The 19,217-nt window shown below is 42.1% G+C and overlaps 1 protein-coding gene across 2 annotated transcripts in view; it reads left to right on the top strand.

The window, feature by feature from the left end:
* Positions 1 to 7,091: 7,091 nt before the first annotated feature.
* LOC115169979 (lysine-specific demethylase 4A) overlaps positions 7,092 to 19,217 on the top strand; it is a 30,339-nt gene continuing 18,213 nt past the window's right edge. Inside the window, exons 1-15 of one of the 2 annotated variants that reach the window (XM_029726146.1) lie at positions 7,092 to 7,232; positions 7,923 to 8,078; positions 8,257 to 8,432; positions 8,784 to 8,898; positions 9,277 to 9,470; positions 9,701 to 9,750; positions 9,849 to 9,952; positions 10,114 to 10,251; positions 12,955 to 13,178; positions 13,329 to 13,495; positions 14,821 to 15,491; positions 15,711 to 15,927; positions 16,095 to 16,273; positions 16,524 to 16,737; positions 17,515 to 17,591. In XM_029726146.1, coding sequence (XP_029582006.1) covers positions 7,938 to 8,078; positions 8,257 to 8,432; positions 8,784 to 8,898; positions 9,277 to 9,470; positions 9,701 to 9,750; positions 9,849 to 9,952; positions 10,114 to 10,251; positions 12,955 to 13,178; positions 13,329 to 13,495; positions 14,821 to 15,491; positions 15,711 to 15,927; positions 16,095 to 16,273; positions 16,524 to 16,737; positions 17,515 to 17,591 — 2,667 coding nt within the window. In that variant the 5' untranslated portion in view covers positions 7,092 to 7,232; positions 7,923 to 7,937. The remainder of the gene's footprint in view (positions 7,233 to 7,922; positions 8,079 to 8,256; positions 8,433 to 8,783; positions 8,899 to 9,276; positions 9,471 to 9,700; positions 9,751 to 9,848; positions 9,953 to 10,113; positions 10,252 to 12,954; positions 13,179 to 13,328; positions 13,496 to 14,820; positions 15,492 to 15,710; positions 15,928 to 16,094; positions 16,274 to 16,523; positions 16,738 to 17,514; positions 17,592 to 19,217) is intronic. The other variant, XM_029726147.1, reaches the window with a different exon arrangement.

Raw genomic sequence — 19,217 nt, forward strand, 5'->3', positions numbered from 1 at the left:
ATTTGTGGTTCAAAATGTGTAAATGTCATTAATGCATTTATTCCTAGACATCAGAACTCATGCACTGCCTGAATGTAGGTGCATATACAGTTCTGATATATGGACATGTTCAGTTGAGTGTATGAATGTGCCTTTCCTGGCATGAAATAAAACAAATGTTTACATTATATGGTCGTTTTTGTTCTTCTGTGAATTAATGACTGAATGAATGAAAATGAATGTGTGAATTAATGAATTAGGACCATTTTGTTGTGACAGACAAAAGTAGCAATGGCTTTGAGTGTACATTACTGGCTCTGGGCTCTGAGCCCCACCCACCCCTGTTAGGCTTGTGATTCTATCTTATATCATAACATTTTTTACTATGGCGGGCTCAGTGTTTATTATTTTGCCCCATCATATAGACTAAATGAGATGTCCTTGTCCATCATAAGAAACAAGCCTTTTCACCTCTGTCGTGTCTTTGGCATCATTAAAACTGAAGACATGTTTATCAAATAACTCCCTGTAATTATTATTACGCGATTAACCTGATTAATCATGTAACTGTAATTAACTAGGAAGTCGGGGCACCAAGGAAAATATTCAGATTACAAAGTTATAATTTTCCTAATATAACTTTCAGATATTTTAATATCTGATCAATTAGTCTTCGAATTAATTATTTATTATTTACCTCACGCCAGTCTCATTCCAAACGTCGTAAATTTTTGGTTATCTGCACGAACCCAGTCTTCACTATGAATCATCCATACATCAATTGACTTAAAATAATTTATTTACTAACTAGGTAATTTAATTCACAGAAATGCATAACAAACAGTATATATCGTTACAAAGAAATGATAGAGGAATGTTCCCTAGTGGGCTAAACCGGCATGGCGGCTTGTTAGACAAAAGGGGAGTGGGGGGGGGGTCAACTGAGAAGGCACTACAGAGTTGATAATTATAACAATTGAAATGCTAATCCTTGCACATGAACGCTCACTCATTTGGGAATAATTGCAATCAATATATATATTTACGCTCAGTGTGTCTTCGGGATCTCTGTTGAAAAGTTTGTTTCTGTTGGAGAGTCTGTCCGCCCTCTCTCTCTCTGTCGCGGTTAGAATGGATAGTTCAGAGTGACATTCATTCATGTCGTTATAGAATAGCTGTTTCGGCGGTTGTCGGTCTTCACGTTCAATGATACCGAATTCCTAGCTGCAGACTAGTAATTAATATCAAAGACTTGTTCTTATTCTGTAGGTATCGATAGTCTATGTATTTAACCACGTGGTATGGTTAAAAGTTCAGCAAGAGGTAAGCTGGTCTCCAACCTTTAGCCATCTTGTAATTGAGGTAAGCTCAGTCTGGTGATAGAAAACCAAGGTGGGGGTTTTATTCGGAAGAGCAGAAAAAGGCTGTCTCATGACGCCAGGTCCTGTCTGTGTCCCTGGGGGCGTGCCAAGGACTTAGTTAAGACTCCAAAGGGAATTGGAGTTTCCTTCATTAAACAGTCCAAAATCGCATTACACAATTTCACAAACAGTTCCATCCTTATTCATTCATTTTATACAACCATTTAGATGTAAGTCTCATAGCTGAGGCTATTGTATAAACATGATTATGGTAATGTGGCGGTATTGTCTCTCATGAGTTTCACAAAATTGTACCAAATGGACCATTTCATAGCTGGATTCTTCACCTATCTTTTATACCTTCTGCAGAACCTGAATATCGTTCGGTTCTCCAGTTCTGTGAGGTGGAAGAACTCCTGAGTTCTCTCTATACTGGGGCCATGAGGAGAGGGTCTCCTCGTAGGAATTTACGACCGCTCTTACAGAGCCTGGTGTCAGAAGTATAGAGGTCGAGGGATGGTGCTCGCAGTGTCCAAAGAGGGCAACGTCATGACACCTCCTCACAGAAAGATGCCACCAAATCAAATCATATCAAGTCAAATTTTATTTGCGCCAAATACAACCGTAACCAACAATGCAGTTTTAAGAAAATAGAATTAAGACAATAGTTACTAAATAAACTTAAGCAAAAAAAAAGTAACAATAAAATAACAATAACGAGGCTACATACAGGGGGTAACAGTGCCGAGTCAATGTGTGGAGGTACAGGTTAGTCAAGGTAATTGAGGTCATTTGTACATGTACACTACCGGTCAAAAGTTTTAGAACACCTACTCATTCAAGGGTTTTTCTTTATTTTTATTATTATTTTCTACATTGTAGAATAATAGTGAAGACATCAAAACGATGAAATAACACATATGGAATCATGTAGTAACCAAAAAAGTGTTAAACAAATCAAAATACATTTGAAATTTGAGATTTTTCAAATAGCCACCCTTTACCTTGATGACAGCTTGGCATTCTCTCAACCAGTTTCACCTAGAATGCTTTTCCAACAGTCTTGAAGGAGTTCCCACATATGCTGAGCACTTGTTGGCTGCTTTTCCTTCACTCTGCGGTCCGATTCATCCCAAACCATCTCAATTTGGTTGAGGTCGGGGGAATGTGGAGGCCAGGTCATCTGATGCAGCACTCCATCATTCTCCTTCTTGATAAAATAGCCATTACACAGCCTGGAGGTGTGTTGGGTCATTGTCCTGTTGAAAAACAAATGATAGTCCCACTAAGCGCAAACCAGATGGGATGGCGTATCGCTGCAGAATGCTGTGGTAGCCATGCTGGTTAAGTGTGCCTTGAATTCTAAATAAATCACAGACAGGGTAAGCAACAAAGCACCTCCACACCATAACACCTCCTCCTCCATGCTTTATGTTGGGAAAGACACATGCGGAGATCATCCGTTCATCCACACCACGTCTCACAAAGACACGGCGGTTGGAACCAAAACTCTCCAATTTGGACTCCAGACCAAAGGACAAATTTCCACCGGTCTAATTTCCATTGCTCGTTTCCATTGCTTGGCACAAGCATGTCTCTTCTTCTTATTGGTGTCCTTTAGTAGTGGTTTCTTTGCAGGAATTCGACCATGAAGGCCTGATTCACACAGTTCCCTCTGAACAGTTGATGTTGAGATGTGTCTGTTACTTGAACTCCGTGAAGCATTTATTTGGGCTGCCTTTTCTGAGGCTGGTAACTCTAATGAACTTATCCTCCGCAGCAGAGGTAACTCTGGGTCTTCCATTCCTGTGGCGGTCCTCATGAGAGCCAGTTTCATCATTGCGCTTGACGTTTTTTGCGATTGCACTTAGAGAATATTTCAAAGTTCTTGACATTTTCCGTATTGACTGACCTTCATGTCTTAAAGTAATGATGAACTGTCATTTCTCTTTGCTTATTTGAGCTGTTCTTGCCATAATATGGACTTGGTATTTTACCAAATAGGGCTATCTTCTGTATAGCCCCACTACCTTGTCACAACACAACTGATTAGCTCAAACGCATTAAGAAGGAATGAAATTCCACAAATTGACTTTTAACAAGGCACACCTGTTAATTGAAATGCATTCCTCATGAAGCTGGTTGAGAGAATGCCAAGAGTGAGCAAAGCTGTCATCAAGGAAAAGGGTGGCTATTTGAAGAATCTCAAATATGAAATATATTTTGATTTGTTTAATTATTCTACAATGTAGAAAACAGTAAAAAATTAAGAAAAACCCTTGAATGAGTAGGTAGGGGTAAAGTGACTATACATAGATAAACAACGAGTAGCAGCAGAGTAAAATAATGCAAATGTAAAATAATAATGTAAATAATGCAAATAGTCCCGGTGCCCATTTGATTAATTGTTCAGCAGTCTTATGGCTTGGGGTAGAAGCTGTTAAGGAGCCTTTTGGACCTAGACTTGGTGCTCCGGTACCGCTTGCCGTGTGGTAGCAGAGAGCACAGTCTATGAGTTGGGTGACTGGAGTCTTTCACAATTTTTTGGGCATTCCTCTGACACCGCCTACTATAGAAGTCCTGGATGGCTGGAAGCTTAGCCCCAGTGATTTACTGGGCCATACGCACCACCCTCTGTAGCGCCTTATGGTCGGATGTCAAGCAGTTGCCATACCAGGCGGTGATGCAACTGGTCAGGATGCTCTCGGTGGTGCATCTGTAGAACTTTTTGAGGATCTGGGGACCCATGCATGCCAAATCTTTTCAGTCTCCTGAGAATAGGTGTTGTCGTGAATAGGTGTTGTCGTGTCCTCTTCACGACGGTCTTGGTGTGTTTGGACCATAGTTTGTTGGTGATGTGGACACCAAGGAACTTGAAGCTCTCGATCCACTCCACTACAGCCCCGTCAATGTGAATGGGGGCATGTTCGGCCTTCCTTTTCCTGTAGTCCACGTTCAGCTCCTTTGTTCTGCTCACGTTGAGGGAGAGGTTGTTTTCCTGGCACCACACTGCCAGGTCTCTGATCTCCTCCCTGTAGGCTGTCTCATCATTGTCTATGATCATGCATCAAGCAACGATAATCTAGTTTTAACCCAGTGTCTCTTACAGTGCCTTCAGAAAGTATTCACACCCCTTGACTTTTTCCACATTTTGTTGTGTTACACCAGCATTTCAAATAGATACAATTTTGATTTTTTTTGTCACTGGCCTACACACACAGTGGAATTATGTTTTTATGTTTACAAATTCATTAAAAATTAAAAGCTGAAATGTCTTGAGTCATTAAGTATTCATCCCCTTTGTTATGGCAAGCCTAAATAAATTCAGGAGTAAAAATGTGCTTTTAACAAGTCACATAATAAGTTGCATCGACTTACTCTGTGTGCAATAGTGTTTAACATGATTTTTGAATGAGTACCTCATCTCTCTGTACCCCACAAATACAGATAATTGTAAGGTCACTCAGTTGAGCATTCAATTTCAAACGCAGATTCAACCACAAAGACCAGGGAGGTTTTCTAATGCCTCGCAAAGGCCACCTTCTGTATTGGTAGATTGGTACAAATAAAAAAAGCAGACACTGAATATCCTTTTGAGCATGGTGAAGTTATTAATTCCACTTTGGAATGTTTGTCACGGTTGTTGTAGGAATGAGCGGACCAAAGTGCAGCGTGTGTGTCGTTCCACATTTTATTTATACTGTGAACCTATGCAATACATAAATAAACTGAATGACAAAAAAACAACAAACCATGACGCAGAGGTGAAACATACACAACTCAAAATCAATCTCCCACAAACCCAGGTGGAAAAAAACCCTACTTAAGTATGATCTCCAATTAGAGACAATGAGGACCAGCTGCCTCTAATTGGAGATCATCACAAAAAACAACAACATAGAAATACAAAACTAGAACATGAACATAGAAATACAAAACATAGAACAACACCCCCTGTCACGCCCTGACCTACTCTACCATAGAAAATAACATCTTACTATGGTCAGGATGTGACAGTACACCCCCCCCAAAGGTTCGGACTCCAACCGCACCAAAACAAAAACAGGTTTGGGGTGTAACCCCCGCTCCGCCTGCTGCTTCTGTGTCACCGGACCGTGGATCATCGCCGGAGGTTCCGGGCTGCAGGTCGCCGCCAGAGACTCCGGGCTGGAGGCCGTTGCCGGAAGCTCCGGACTGGGAACTGTCGCCGGAAGCTCCGGACTGGGAACTGTCGCCGGAAGCTCCGGACTGGGAATGCGCACCTCAGGGCAAGTGCGGGGAGCAGGAACAGGGCGTACCAGACTGGATAGACTCACTGGAGGCTGGGTACGTGGGGCAGGCACAGGATATACTGGAACGTGAAGGCGCACTGGAGATCTCGAGCGTAGAGCTGGCACAACCCGTCCTGGCTGGATGCTTACTTTCGCCCGGCAAACACGGGGCGCGGGCACAGATCGCACCAGGCTGTGAATGCACACTGGCGACACAGTGCGCATCACCGCATAACACAGTGCTTGCTTCTTCACTCGCTCCCCATGGTAAGCACGGGGAGTTGGCTCAGGTCTCCACCTTGACTCTGCCAATCTCCCCGTGTGCCCCCCCCCCAAAAACAAAAAATACATATTTTCCCTTTGTCATTATGGGGTATTGTGTGTAGATTGGTGAGAAAAAAATCTATTTAAACCATTTTTAATTCAGGCTGTAACACAACAAAATGTGAAATAAGTCAAGGATGTATAAATACTTTCTGAAGGCACTGTGTTTATTTTTTAGTGGTACAATCTAATTTATTTGGACAAAAGGGATACAGCTAATTCAACTTAGCTTCCTTTTCCGCTGAAAACCGGTTGTGGGAACTCCACTCAGGTATTTATTTCTACGCCTGCTACGTTAGGTTAGATATTGCACGTCTAGTGGAATAGGGTGCTGTTTATTAAATGATTAATTTCTTCATAAATAATGTAGTCCTTATTTGTATATACACTGAGTGTACAAAACATTAGGAACACTTTCACCCCCTTTTGCCCTCAGAACAGCCTCAATTAGTTGGGGCATGGACTCTATAAGCTGTCGAAAGGTGACCATGTAGACTCCAATGCGTCCCACAGTTGTGTCAAGTTGGCTGGATGTCCTTTGGGTGGTGAACCATTCTTGATACACATGGGAAACTGTTGAGCGTGAAAAACTCAGCAGCTTTGCAGTTCTTGACACACTCAAACCGGTGCACCTGGCCCCTACTACCATACCTCGTTCAAAGGCACTTCAATCTTTTGACATGCCCATTCACCCAATGAATGGCCCACACACAATCCATGTCTCAAAGCATAAAAATCCTTCTTTAACCTGTCTCCTCCCATTCATCTACACTAATTGAAGTGACATCAATAAGGGATCATACCTTTCACCTGGATTTACCATTTCATGGAAAGAGCAGGTGTTCCTAATGTTTTGTAAACTCAGTGCATATATATATATATATATATATATATATATATATATATATATATATATATATATATATTATTAATATATATATATTTTTTACATACATTTGTATAATTATTTTATGAAATAGTGGTACATAGGTGTAGGGCTAGGTGGTGGGGCCATTTTTTCCCTTTGCCCCTTTAAATTTTCAAAATACGAAATATCACGTGCTCGACTTCACACTCCCGCACAGTAGGTGGCGGCATGCACAAAACAAACGTGCGAACGCCATGCTACCAAAGAAGAAAGTGCACGTTGTCAAAATCATTCATTGATTGGCTACGTCTGATCCTGTGCGAGCGCCTGTGTACTAGTAGTAATGGAGAACAAATCCTCTTCGGGGTAAAATCGGAATTAAGTGCTGTCGATATCAAGTCACCAACTGCGCAAGATTTATCAGTGTTGGTATGGGATCTTGTTTTAAAGGTGTAATTGTACACCATATTTGGATTGTTTATCATGAATACGTCGTTGACAATGGCTAGCTAGTAGCAATAATAAGATGGCTTGCTAGCTAGCTATTTATTATTAGCTAGCTGTCATGTAACTAGCTAGATATCCATGAATCATGCAGACATTCATTTAACTAAATACCTAGCTAGTTGTTTTTTTATCATACATTCTCATTCCTTACGGACGTGTTATGGCAAGCATAACATTCGGCTACAACATTTGCTAATTACAAGCTGATAGTTGCATTACTTATCTGAGGTAGTTAGCTAACTAGCTACACTTCAGGGTAGGCCGGACAAACTTTAAATAGATGCTACTCTTGACCAATCAGGTTGCTGCTTTTCTTTTTGTCGAAGGTGTGTCACACGTTCACAGCAGAAAGTCATCTTCGACCGAACTGTTTCATCGTCTTGTTTACAAAGCTACTCTTATCTTATTTACAATCGACCAACACTTTGTAAACACGCTGTAGCCATAACAGTGAGATGTCACTGGGTGTGTCCAAATAAACCTATCACGCTGTCCAGTCATGAACCAACATGACTGAACAACCCCCCCCCTCCCACCCCACAGATGTCCGTTGTATTAGCTTCCTAACACATCGCTGTCTATTGTTGAAACCTGTTTAATTCTGATCTGCAGGGCTTTCTATTTAGTATGTCGTCTGATTCGGGGTCCCAGACTCCTGGCCCCAAGGGGATCATGACCTTTCACCCCACTGCTGAGGAGTTCCAGAACTTCAGCCGCTACATTGCCTACATGGAGTACCAGGGAGCACACCAAGCCGGCCTGGCTAAAGTGAGCACTGCCTTGTGAAGATTATTTTCTGATTTCTATTACCAGGCCTCCAGTTAGGCAAAGCAGCAATGCACAGAAATACACACATTGTGAATATTTTTTTTTAATACAAATGACCCAAGTTTTTACGAGTGAAATACTTTACAGTAACTGATACTAAAACGGACTGTTTTTACAGGTCGTGCCACCAAAGGATTGGAAGCCCAGGAAGTCCTATGACGATATAGATGATCTGGTGATCCCGGCTCCCATCCAGCAGGTAATGACGGGCCAGTCAGGCCTGTTCACCCAGTACAACATCCAGAAGAAGCCCATGACCGTCCGAGAATTCCGTAAGACGGCCAACAGTGACAAGTGAGTCTGACTGCACCAAAACTGGAACAGCTATAACAAAGTTTCATAACATATTACACAGTCTATGAATGAGCTATACTGTATGTTTCCTCTTGTATGAAGAATTTGTTGCCTTGGTCTGTGATTGGGAAAAGTCACTCCGTACATGCTATTTGTCTAAGGAAATGATACAGCGACAAAGTTAATAACATGATTTAAAACAGAGGGTTTGTATGATTAGCTTTGGTAGTAATTCATGTGTTTCTCAAGATCTCTTGGGATTTTGAAAGGCTCTGGCTCACAGGCACTGATTTGAAAAGTGTATAGTTTCTAGTCGACCGTACTGATTGACCCTGTTCCCCCCCATCATAGGTTCTGCAGTCCTCGCTACGCCGACTTTGAGGAGCTGGAGAGGAAGTACTGGAAGAAGGTGACCTTTAACCCGCCCATCTACGGTGCAGATGTGAACGGAACACTTTACGACCCTGTGAGTCATTACGAATCGCCCACAGGGTTGTTTTTTTTACTATTCTATGGTGTTTACAATGTTAACATGTTGTTATTGTTCCTGGTTATAAGGATGCTGGCTGGTGAGAGTGATGTATTTTGTGGTTGTGTAGACAAAGGTTATGTGAAATACTTGTACGTGTTTCTCTCAGAATCATGTTACACCCACAATTTAAATTCACAACCAGTCTAGAAGGATGCAGTGGTTTTGTTTCACTACAGTGGTTTTGTTTCACTACAGTGGTTTTGTTTCACTACAGTGGTTTTGTTTCACTACAGTGGTTTTGTTTCACTACAGTGCTGAAGAAGATAATGATCTCCAGCAACAATAGTTACATTATTCTGTCGTTCTCTCCAGGATGTGACTGTTTGGAACATCGGCAAACTGAATACCATCCTGGACACGGTGGAGCATGCGAATGGCATCACCATCGAGGGGGTGAACACACCCTACCTGTACTTTGGCATGTGGAAGACCACTTTCGCCTGGCACACTGAAGACATGGATCTCTACAGTATCAACTACCTCCACTTTGGAGCGCCAAAGTCCTGGTAAGTAGCTACACTATTAGTCACATACCGGTAGTAGATGTATTGGTAGTTGTGTGTGTATAAGAGCCAAGTTTTTAAGCATCAACATGCTGATGATGGTTATGTAAGTGTAATTTGAGGACTCGTTGTTACGATTGAAAACAACACTCGCCAAGTAATAGAAATGGCAACAATTTGAACGTCAGCGTTATAACAGAAGATAATTGATTGACGTTCTGATACCCTCACAGGTACTGTGTTCCTCCAGAGCAGGGGAAGAAAATGGAACGCTTGGCTCAAGGTGAGAGGGATGATGATGTGTGTGACACATGTTTTGCCTAATTAGAAAACAACTGTTTTTTTTAACTAGTTTTAATCCAACACACTGTTTCCTTTTAGGGTTTTTTCCTGGTAGCCACCAAAATTGCGAAGCCTTCCTGAGGCACAAGATGACCCTCATCTCGCCCTCCATATTAAGGAAATATGGCATTCCATTTGAGAAGGTAAGCCCTCATGAATAGTGATGATTTTCGACTTTTTTTTAACTGCGTTTATTGTATACTGACCTAAGACCACGTGGGATTTTATAAACGTATGTTGATCACTTATATAAAGCCTTATACAGTGTACAGTATATCATCGTTTTTTCCTGTCCGTGTTTCAGATCACTCAGGAGCCCGGTGAGTTCATGGTGACATTTCCCTATAGTTACCACGCCGGATTCAACCATGGCTTCAACTGTGCCGAGTCCACCAACTTTGCCACCGAAAGGTGGATTGAGTATGGAAAGCAAGCCATGCTGGTAAGGAAGAGTTACATTTTCTTTAAGTGCTCCTCGTTTAAACCATGTACATTAGGGATGTTAATCGGTTAGCTGCCGAAAGCATGACGGGTCAAATGTATTTATTGGTCTATAGGTTAATTTGCATAATTTAGTCGAATGAAATTGGCGAGTGTGTATTTTTCGTTAGTCATCATGTATCTTATCACACGCACAGCGTACAGAGCCTAGTTTGAGAAAAGGAATATCCTGTCAGACAGAATGAGAGCAGCTCCTCAGAAAGCTGCTACTGGAGTGAAACAGGCTTTTAGAAGCCCTGTCATTGCGCAACCAATAACCATTTTTAAATGCAATCACATGTTAACTGTTTTGATGAACACAATTAAAAAGAGCTACACTACCAGTCAAAAGTTTTAGAACACCTACTCATTCAAGGGTTTTCCTTTATTTTTACTATTTTCTACATTGTACAATAATAGTGAAGACATCAACACTATGAAATAACACACATGGAATCATGTAGTAACCAAAAAAGTGTTCAACAAATCCAAATATATTTATATTTCATTCTTCAAATAGCCACCCTTTGCCTTGATGACAGCTTTGCACACTCTCGGCATTCTCTCAACCAGCTTCACCTGGAATGCTGAGCACTTGTTGGCTGCTTTTACTTCACTCTGCGGTCCAACTCGTCCCAAACCATCTCAATTTGGTTGAGGTCGGGGGATTGTGGAGGACAGGTCATCTGATGCAGCACTCCATCACTCTCCTTCTTGGTAAAATAGCCCTTACACAGCCTGGAGGTGTGCTGGGTCATTCTCCTGTTGAAAAACAAATGTAGTCCCACTAAGCGCAAACCAGATGGGATGGCATATCGCTTTGGTAGCCATGCTGGTTAAGTGTGCTTTGAATTGTAAATAAATCACAGACAGTGTCACCAGCAAAGTACACCCACACCATAACACCTCCTTCTCCATGCTTTATGGTGGGAACCACACATGCAGAGATCATCCGTTCACCTACTCTGCTTCTCACAAAGACACGGCGGTTGGAACCAAAAATCTCAAATTTGGACTCCAGACCAAAGGACAAATTTCCACCAGTCTAAATGTCCACTGCTCGTGTTTCTTGGCCCAAGCAAGTCTCTTCTTCTTATTGGTGTTGATGTTGAGATGTGTCTGTTACTTGAACTCTGAAGCATTTATTCGGCTGCCTTTTCTGAGGCTGGTAACTCTAATGAACTTATCCTCTGCAGCAGAGGTAACTCTGGGTCTTCCTTTCCTGTGGCGGTCCTCATGAGAGTCAGTTTCATCATAGCGCTTGATGGTTTTTGTGACTGCACTTGAAGAAACCTTCAATGTTCTTGAAATGTTCCATATTGACTGATCTTCTTGTCTTAAAGTAATGATGGACTGTTGTTTCTCTTTGCTTATTTGAGCTGTTCTTGCCATGATATGGACTTGGTCTTTTACCAAATAGGGCTATTTTCTGTATACCCCCTTGTCACACCTTGTCACAACACAACTGATTGGCTCAAAAACATTAAGAAGGAAAGAAATTCCACAAATGTATCACCTGTTAATGAACACCTGTTAATTGAAATGCATTCCAGGTGACTACCCCTCATGAAGCTGGTTGAGAGTGTGCAAAGCTGTCAAGGCAAAGGGTGGCTAGTTGAAGAATCTCAAATATAAAATATAGTTTGATTTGTTTAACACATTTTTGATTACTACATGATTCCATATGTGTTATTTCATAATGTTGATGTCTTCACTATTATTCTACGATGTAGATAAATAGTAAAAATAAAGAAAAACCCTTGAATGAGTAGGTGTTCTAAAACTTTTGACTGGTAGTGTGTTTTATTTCCTAATCTTTACTCGTAATCAAAGCGCACATCTAATTCGCCATTCAAGCGCGTAGGCTATAGTCAACGGTAGGCAGGGTATCAACACGTAACACTGCTTTACAATGTGAGCTTGAGGCAGCAGTATAATTGTTTGAAACTTAAACGTTTTACTTTACTTCAAATAATGAGGCATGTCTTACCTTGCTTCAAAGTAGCCTAGCCAAATCCACTATAGAAACGTAGAGGCAGTTATTTTATGCAGACTTCCTCATGCTAATAACCATAGTTTCTCTCCTGTTCTATTGGTTTTCATATCTACATTCTTTCGTTGTCCAGAAGCCAAAGGAACAATCCTAGTCATATTGGTAACCCATTCTAGTTGTTGCTGTTAGATTCCCCTGCTTTCTAACAGAGATTTTCATCTCCGTCACATATAGAACAGATCTCACTAGGTGTTTTAGAACAGTGTTTTCCCGCAAATTTCAATTTACCAAATGTTTTATTAGCTGCTTCATTCCAGCAGTTGCATGTTCAATATAAAGGCTATTAGCCCTTTGACTGTAAAATGATGGGCTTGCTATTGTTGCATGTGTCCATTTTAAGATCTTAATGAAAAATGTCTTCCTTGTATGCATGTGTAATATTTTCTGTTGGTCACATCATTTTACTGTTTGGGGAAGAATATAACCATTGTTGACCAGTTAATGGGGGTTGGTTAGTCTGCAGAAAGAGGGAAACTGGGAAAAGACTATACTTTGTATTAATAACAATCTCGTATGACTCTCTATTAGACTGACCTTGGTTTATTTACCTCTGGGAGCATTAGTACATCCCTAGAACTTGTTCTCTCTACCTCTTGTACCTCTTGTCTCCAGTGTACGTGCAGGAAGGACATGGTGAAGATCTCCATGGATCTGTTTGTGAAGAACTACCAGCCGGACCGCTACGAGCAGTGGCTCGCGGGGCGGGACACAGGCCCCATCGACCACTCACGGCCCACCCCAGAGGCCAAGGAGTTCCTGGGGGAGGAGCAGGGGAAGGACTGCATTTCCAAGGAGCCCTATGGAGCGGAGCTCAACACACAGGTGGAGCGAAAGAGGTCAGAAAATATGTACATTTTTATGTTGGTAGAGGGTGCTATAGAGCAGATTTAACAGTATATGGATGGAAATGTCCTTTTTTGTTTAAAAAAAAAAGAAATGCTTGACATAAATAATTTTTTTAACTTGAATGTTTTATGGCTCACCAGCCCAACACCAAGGATAGGGACCAAGAGACACTGGGTGTGTCTGGATGTACCTGACAAGGTGGTCCTTAAAGATGAAGAAGAAGAGTATGAAAAGGAGGCCAGACTAGGCCTCACCACGCTGGGCACGGGAGCAGAGGACTGCACAGATACAGGTACCTTCACTGACAGTAAGGCTGTGACTACCTACCTTATTTTCACTATTTAAAACCTTTAAAATTCCACGCAAAATCAGCACAGAGGATGCATGATACATTTGTAAAATTAGGGGGTAACAAAATATCAGACTGACACTTGTGACTGGATTTAAACCTGGAATCCGCATTATGGGAAACAGCGTCAGTGTTTGTGTCCCCAGCACATTTGTTATTGTTTTTGTTTTGTTTATGGAAGGAAAGAGAGGAGCGTCCAGCATCGTAGTAAATACTCTGCTGTTTCATCGCACGTGCAATGATGTCTGCGGGGGGAAAAAGTGTTCTTTGTTTTGAAGTTATTTCTTTGTTGTTGTAATATCGCAAACTGCCATGGTGGATTCCAGCTTTAATAAGCTCCAGTGTCTTTGGAGATGTGGGCTCCAATCCTGCCACAGCCATCAAATGTTAAATGGTTTGAATACAGGCCACTTGTCAAATCAGTTTATTGGCTGCGTACACAGGTAAGTAGGTGTTGTAGTGGTTGCAGTGAAATGCTTATGTTACTAGCTGCTAACAAGTCAGTAAACCACAAACAACTTGTGTAGTATTGTAGTAAATGGGTATCGATCTTCTGCCTGGCTGCCCAGACTCCTTGTTCCAAGAAAACACTACGTCATGCCCCCGGATGTTAGTTTCAGTGGAGGCAGGTGGGAAGAGCTATAGGAGGACGGTCTCATTGGAACGGAGTCGACCATGTGGTTTCCATATTTTTGATACCGTTCCATTTATTCCATTCCACATTCCACAGTCTCCACATTGACTTTGGATCTGCGAACACATTCAAGGCTGTCTGATTAGTCCATAAACCGATTGGTTGGGCCAGAGCCAGAACACACGTGGTTAAAGCCTAGTGGTTAGAGCGTTGGACTAGTAACCGAAAGGTTGCACGATCGAATCCCCGAGCTGAAGGTAAAAATCTGTCGTTCTGCCCCTGAACAAGGCAGTTAACCCACTGTTCCTAGGCTGTCATTGAAAATAAGAATTTGTTCTTAACTAACTTGCCTAGTTAAATAAAGGTAAGATAAATAAATGGGGGAAAAAGCAGTGGTTTGAAAATTAATTGGCTTTGATACTCTGATTGGTTAGAGACTATCCAATCGCTGATGACTTTTTGTACAATAGCCCTCGTCACCACAAAGGACTTCAACGATGGCAGTCTCAGACTGAAGTATGTAGTGACAGAGCAGCGGAAGTCGTCATGATAATCGATCTGCGTCACTAATCCACTATGGGACTCAGTGGATATTTGGGAATGGTATCCCTGTTGCTTCTCTCTCCTGATACAAATGTTTATATTTCAGACACACCAGTGAAGCTCACCCCGAGGGAACTGCCTAATTTAAAGACGGACCCTACGAAGGGCAACAGCAGTACAAGCCCGGCTCCACAAAAAGTCACCATCCCCTCCACCAGCAATCACGCAGCGACCATTTTGGCTCAACCCCAGTCGCACAGAAATGGCCACCTCCCAGTAGTGGCTCCCCCGGCCAGGACCGGTCCTTCCGCTCAGCCTGTCCGAAAGCTGGGGGTGGCCAGCCTCCTCTTCCACAAGACCCAGAGCCCCAAGGAGAACCTGCAGGTCCACAGCTACGCCCGTGAGAACCAGCAGCCGATTCACCACACCCAGCTCCACGTGCACAGTTACGCCAGGGAGCATCTGCCACGGCACCTCCAACCCCACCTTCAACTCAAGGCCCAGCTCCAGTCCCAAGTCAAAGCCGGGCAGCAGGAGTCCCAGGTCCCATTCGCCGAAGATGAGCATATCCAGGCCGAAGCACAGAGTCCCAGTAAGGGAGAACAGGTTGAAACCAAGGCCCAGACCCAAGGCCTCAGTAAGTGGCAGCAGCCAGGCGAGGCCCAGGCTCGGGAGGAGAAGTCTGAAGCGAAGGCTCCTAGCAGCCCGGAGCCTGTCCAGACCCACGCACACACCAGGCCAACCAAGAGGGCAGAGGTCAGGAGGGACAGTTGGAAGGTTAGTTTACCCTCTTTCATGATTCTATCTTTAGAAGTTATTCATGTTTGGTTATGGGTTTGTGATGATAGTAGAGACTGATATTAGAGGCGAATATGTTAAAGATTAAAATGACATTGATGTTTTCACACTTGCCATACAATAGAAAAGGCATTAGATGTGGAAACAACACATGAGCCAGCTGATGGTCACTCCTCCTCTTCCTGTCTCTTTCCCCAGCAATGTCTTTCCCCCGTGCAGGCGGAGTTAACTTTAATCAAGCAGACAAACTTCAACTTAAGTAAGCCGATGATTTTACATCCAAGTAAACTGACTAACTTAAGTCCAAGTAAGCAGACGGACTGCAAGAGCGTGAAGAGCAAACGATGTCCTCTCCTCCGCCAGCTGCCCAAACAGCACCCACTCCTCAGCTCCAGTGAAAGCCACAGTGATGATGGTGAGCATCTGCTTGTGGTGCGTTAGAACAGTATCCCATCATGGACTTCTATAACCAGCAACCTTTTCAACACAAGTACATATTCACAGTGATAGAACAGGGCCCTAGTCTCTCTTTCTCCTCTCTCCTAACCTCCTCCATTACTCTCTCCCACCTCTATCTTGTAGATGAGCTGTATGTGGATATGAAGGATGAACCAGAGGAGATGGAGGAGTGGGCCAAGCCCCTGGCCCAGCTGTGGCAGAGCCGACCTTACAACCCCCAGGCGGAGAGATCGTACAACCAGCGCATGGGCCTGCAGGCCCCCTACTGCTCCATCTGCCTGCTCTTCCACACATACGACCAGGTAGAGTGGAGAGGTCCTTGGTCTTATACTGTAGCTGTTGTTAATGGGCCCTCAATACAGTTGTTAATTAGGTTGTTTTTTTGTTTTTTTTACAAAAAAACACGTTTTACTTTGAATTATCAATTAGTTTTTATGTACGTTCTAAAGATATTTAGGCAACAGAAAAGCAATTCAGCCACCAAGCCAGCTGTGCACAATAGTAGTCGTAGAAATTACAATTTGACCTTTAATAATACGCATCCCTCTCCAGTCGCAGTCTAGCAGCAACCCCAGCTACACTGTAAAAGGCCGGCGCGGGGGCAGTCAGAGGTCCAAGCCCCTGATCCCGGAGATGTGTTTCAGCACCACCAATGACAAGACCAACAGCAGCAGCGCCGAGGGCCAACTCTACACCCCTCACCTGGAGGAGGACGGCACCAGCCTGCTGGTCAGCTGTTCCCAGTGCTGCGTCCGTATCCACGCCAGTCAGTAGCTACAGTCTCATTCATTTGTAATTTACTGTAGTACTCCAGATTTCAATGAATAGTAGTTCATTCACATCCGTTGTTAGACAGCACGTGTCCATTGATAATCGCTAATATGCTCTTGCTGAATTCCATTTAATTCACATCAACAGTCTAACACCAATGTTTAGAGCATTTAATTGATTTTAGAATTATTTTCTCAATTGTCATTGAAATGACTAACAACAAATTGAAACTAGTGTAGAAATAATGTACCTGCGGAACAGAACAAATATAAGCACCCCCCAAATAATGTTGTTTATTATTATTACATTTAGTCTCTTGACTCTGTCCCTCTTGCTAACAGTCATCAAAACTAAAGCTAGACAGTCTCGGAGCATTGGAAATTCCGTTTGATAGAGGACTATTTTTTGCAAATTATGACGGCAAGGAAATCTAATCAATTTTAAGTGCGGTGAAGACTGAATGTGGCCCCGCGGGGCAAAATGAGTTTGACACCCTTGTGCTTAATGTGTTCCATATGTTTAATGTAATCAATGATATGCTCTCAAGGAATACCAGTTCATGTCAAAGTTCAGTAATCAATCCAGAATGTCCATTCTCATTTATTAACAATGATTTACTGCAATGACGTGCACTTTAATCAATTGATTTGCATGACAAATAAATGCTAAGTGGCTGTGGAACTTCTCATTCACATCAGTGCCTTTGTCACCTCTGTCAATAGAAAATGGCTTCTAATGTTTTCCGTGACCTTGTTTCCCTTGTGTCCCTCAGGTTGCTATGGAGTGTCTGTTGACCAAGTGTCAGACGATTGGATGTGTGCCCGCTGTGAAGCCAACGCTTTGACTGAGGTCAGTACTGCAACGAAGTACAAGTGAAACCATATCACTACACAAGCTTATCAACACTACATGATCTTAGTTCTACTTCACACACATACTAGCACCCTACTGACAATGGCGTGGGATAGGATAATGTTGTAACTCATGTGCATTCAATCTCTTCAGAGATTCTCGAAGTAAGAATATTGAAGGAAGAAGGCTGACAACAAGAAAGGATAGGATTACAGTGCTTTCAGAAAGTATTCACACCGCTTGCGTTTTTACACATTATGTTACAGCCTGAATATAAAATGAATTAAATTGAGAGATTTTTTTTTTTTGGTCCCTGGCTTACACACAATTTAATTTCTCCCTTAATGTTAAAGTGGAATGATGTTTACAAATTAAATGTTTACAAATTAATTAAAAATCCAAAGCTGAAAAATGTTGCATCTAAGTATTTAACCCTTTTGTTATGGCAACCCTAAATAAGCTCAGGAGTAAAAATGTGCTTAACAATTCACATAAGTTGCATAAACTCACTGTGTGCAATAGTGTTTAACATGTTTTTTGAATGACTACCTCATCTCTGTACCCTACACATATAAAATGATCTGTAATGTCCCTCAGTCGAGCAGTGAATTTCAAACAGATTCAACCACAAAGACCAGGGAGGTTTTCCAATGCCTCGGAAAGAAGGGCACCTATTGGTAGATGTGTAAAAAAAATATAAAAAGCAGACATTGAATATCCCTTTGAACATAGGGAATTTATTAATTACAATACACCCAGTCTCTACAAAGATACAGGCGTCCTTCCTAACGCTGTTGCCGTTTTTTTGTATTTTTATTCCAAAACATGCATCCTGTTTGCAACAAGGCACTGAAGTAATACTGGGGGGGGGAAAAAATGGCAAAGCAATTCACTTTTTGCTCTGAATACAAAGTGTTACATTTGGAGCAAATCCAATATAACACATTACTGAGTACCACTCTCTATTTTTTCAAGCATACTGGTGGCTGCATCATGTTATGGGTATGCTTGTAATCATTAAGGACTGGGTAGTTTTTCAGGATAAAAAATAAACGAAATGGAGCTAAGCATAGGCAAAGTCCTAGAGGAAAATCTGCTTCAGTCTGCTTTGCACCAGACACAGGGAGATGAATTCACCTTTCAGTAGAACAATAACCTAAAACACAAGGCCAAATCTACACTGGAGTTGCTTACCAAGAATGCAGTGATTTTCCTGAGTGGTCGAGTTACTTTTGACTTAAATCTGCTTGAAAACCTGAAACTAGTTGTCTGGTAATGGTCAGCAACCAATTTGACAGAGCTTGAAGAATTTTGAAAAGCTTAATAATGAGCAAATGTTGCACAATCCAGGTGTGGAAAGCTCTCAGAGATTTAGAGACCCAGAAGGACTAACAGCTGTAATCACTGCCAAAGGTGATTCTAACATGTATTGACTCGGTGATGAATACTTATCTAATCAAGAGATATTAGTTTTATTTCTCATGATTCTTTTACAAATGTAAACATTTTTCTTCCACTTCGACATTAGAGTATTTTATAATTCCTCTGAACACCACAAGTTCTATCCTGTACCGAGTCTCACACACCAAGTCATGAATCATATTTTGGACGTATGATTCTTGA

This window comes from Salmo trutta, chromosome 31 (genome assembly GCF_901001165.1).
Source record: "Salmo trutta chromosome 31, fSalTru1.1, whole genome shotgun sequence".
NCBI classification, from domain to species: Eukaryota; Metazoa; Chordata; class Actinopteri; order Salmoniformes; family Salmonidae; genus Salmo; species Salmo trutta.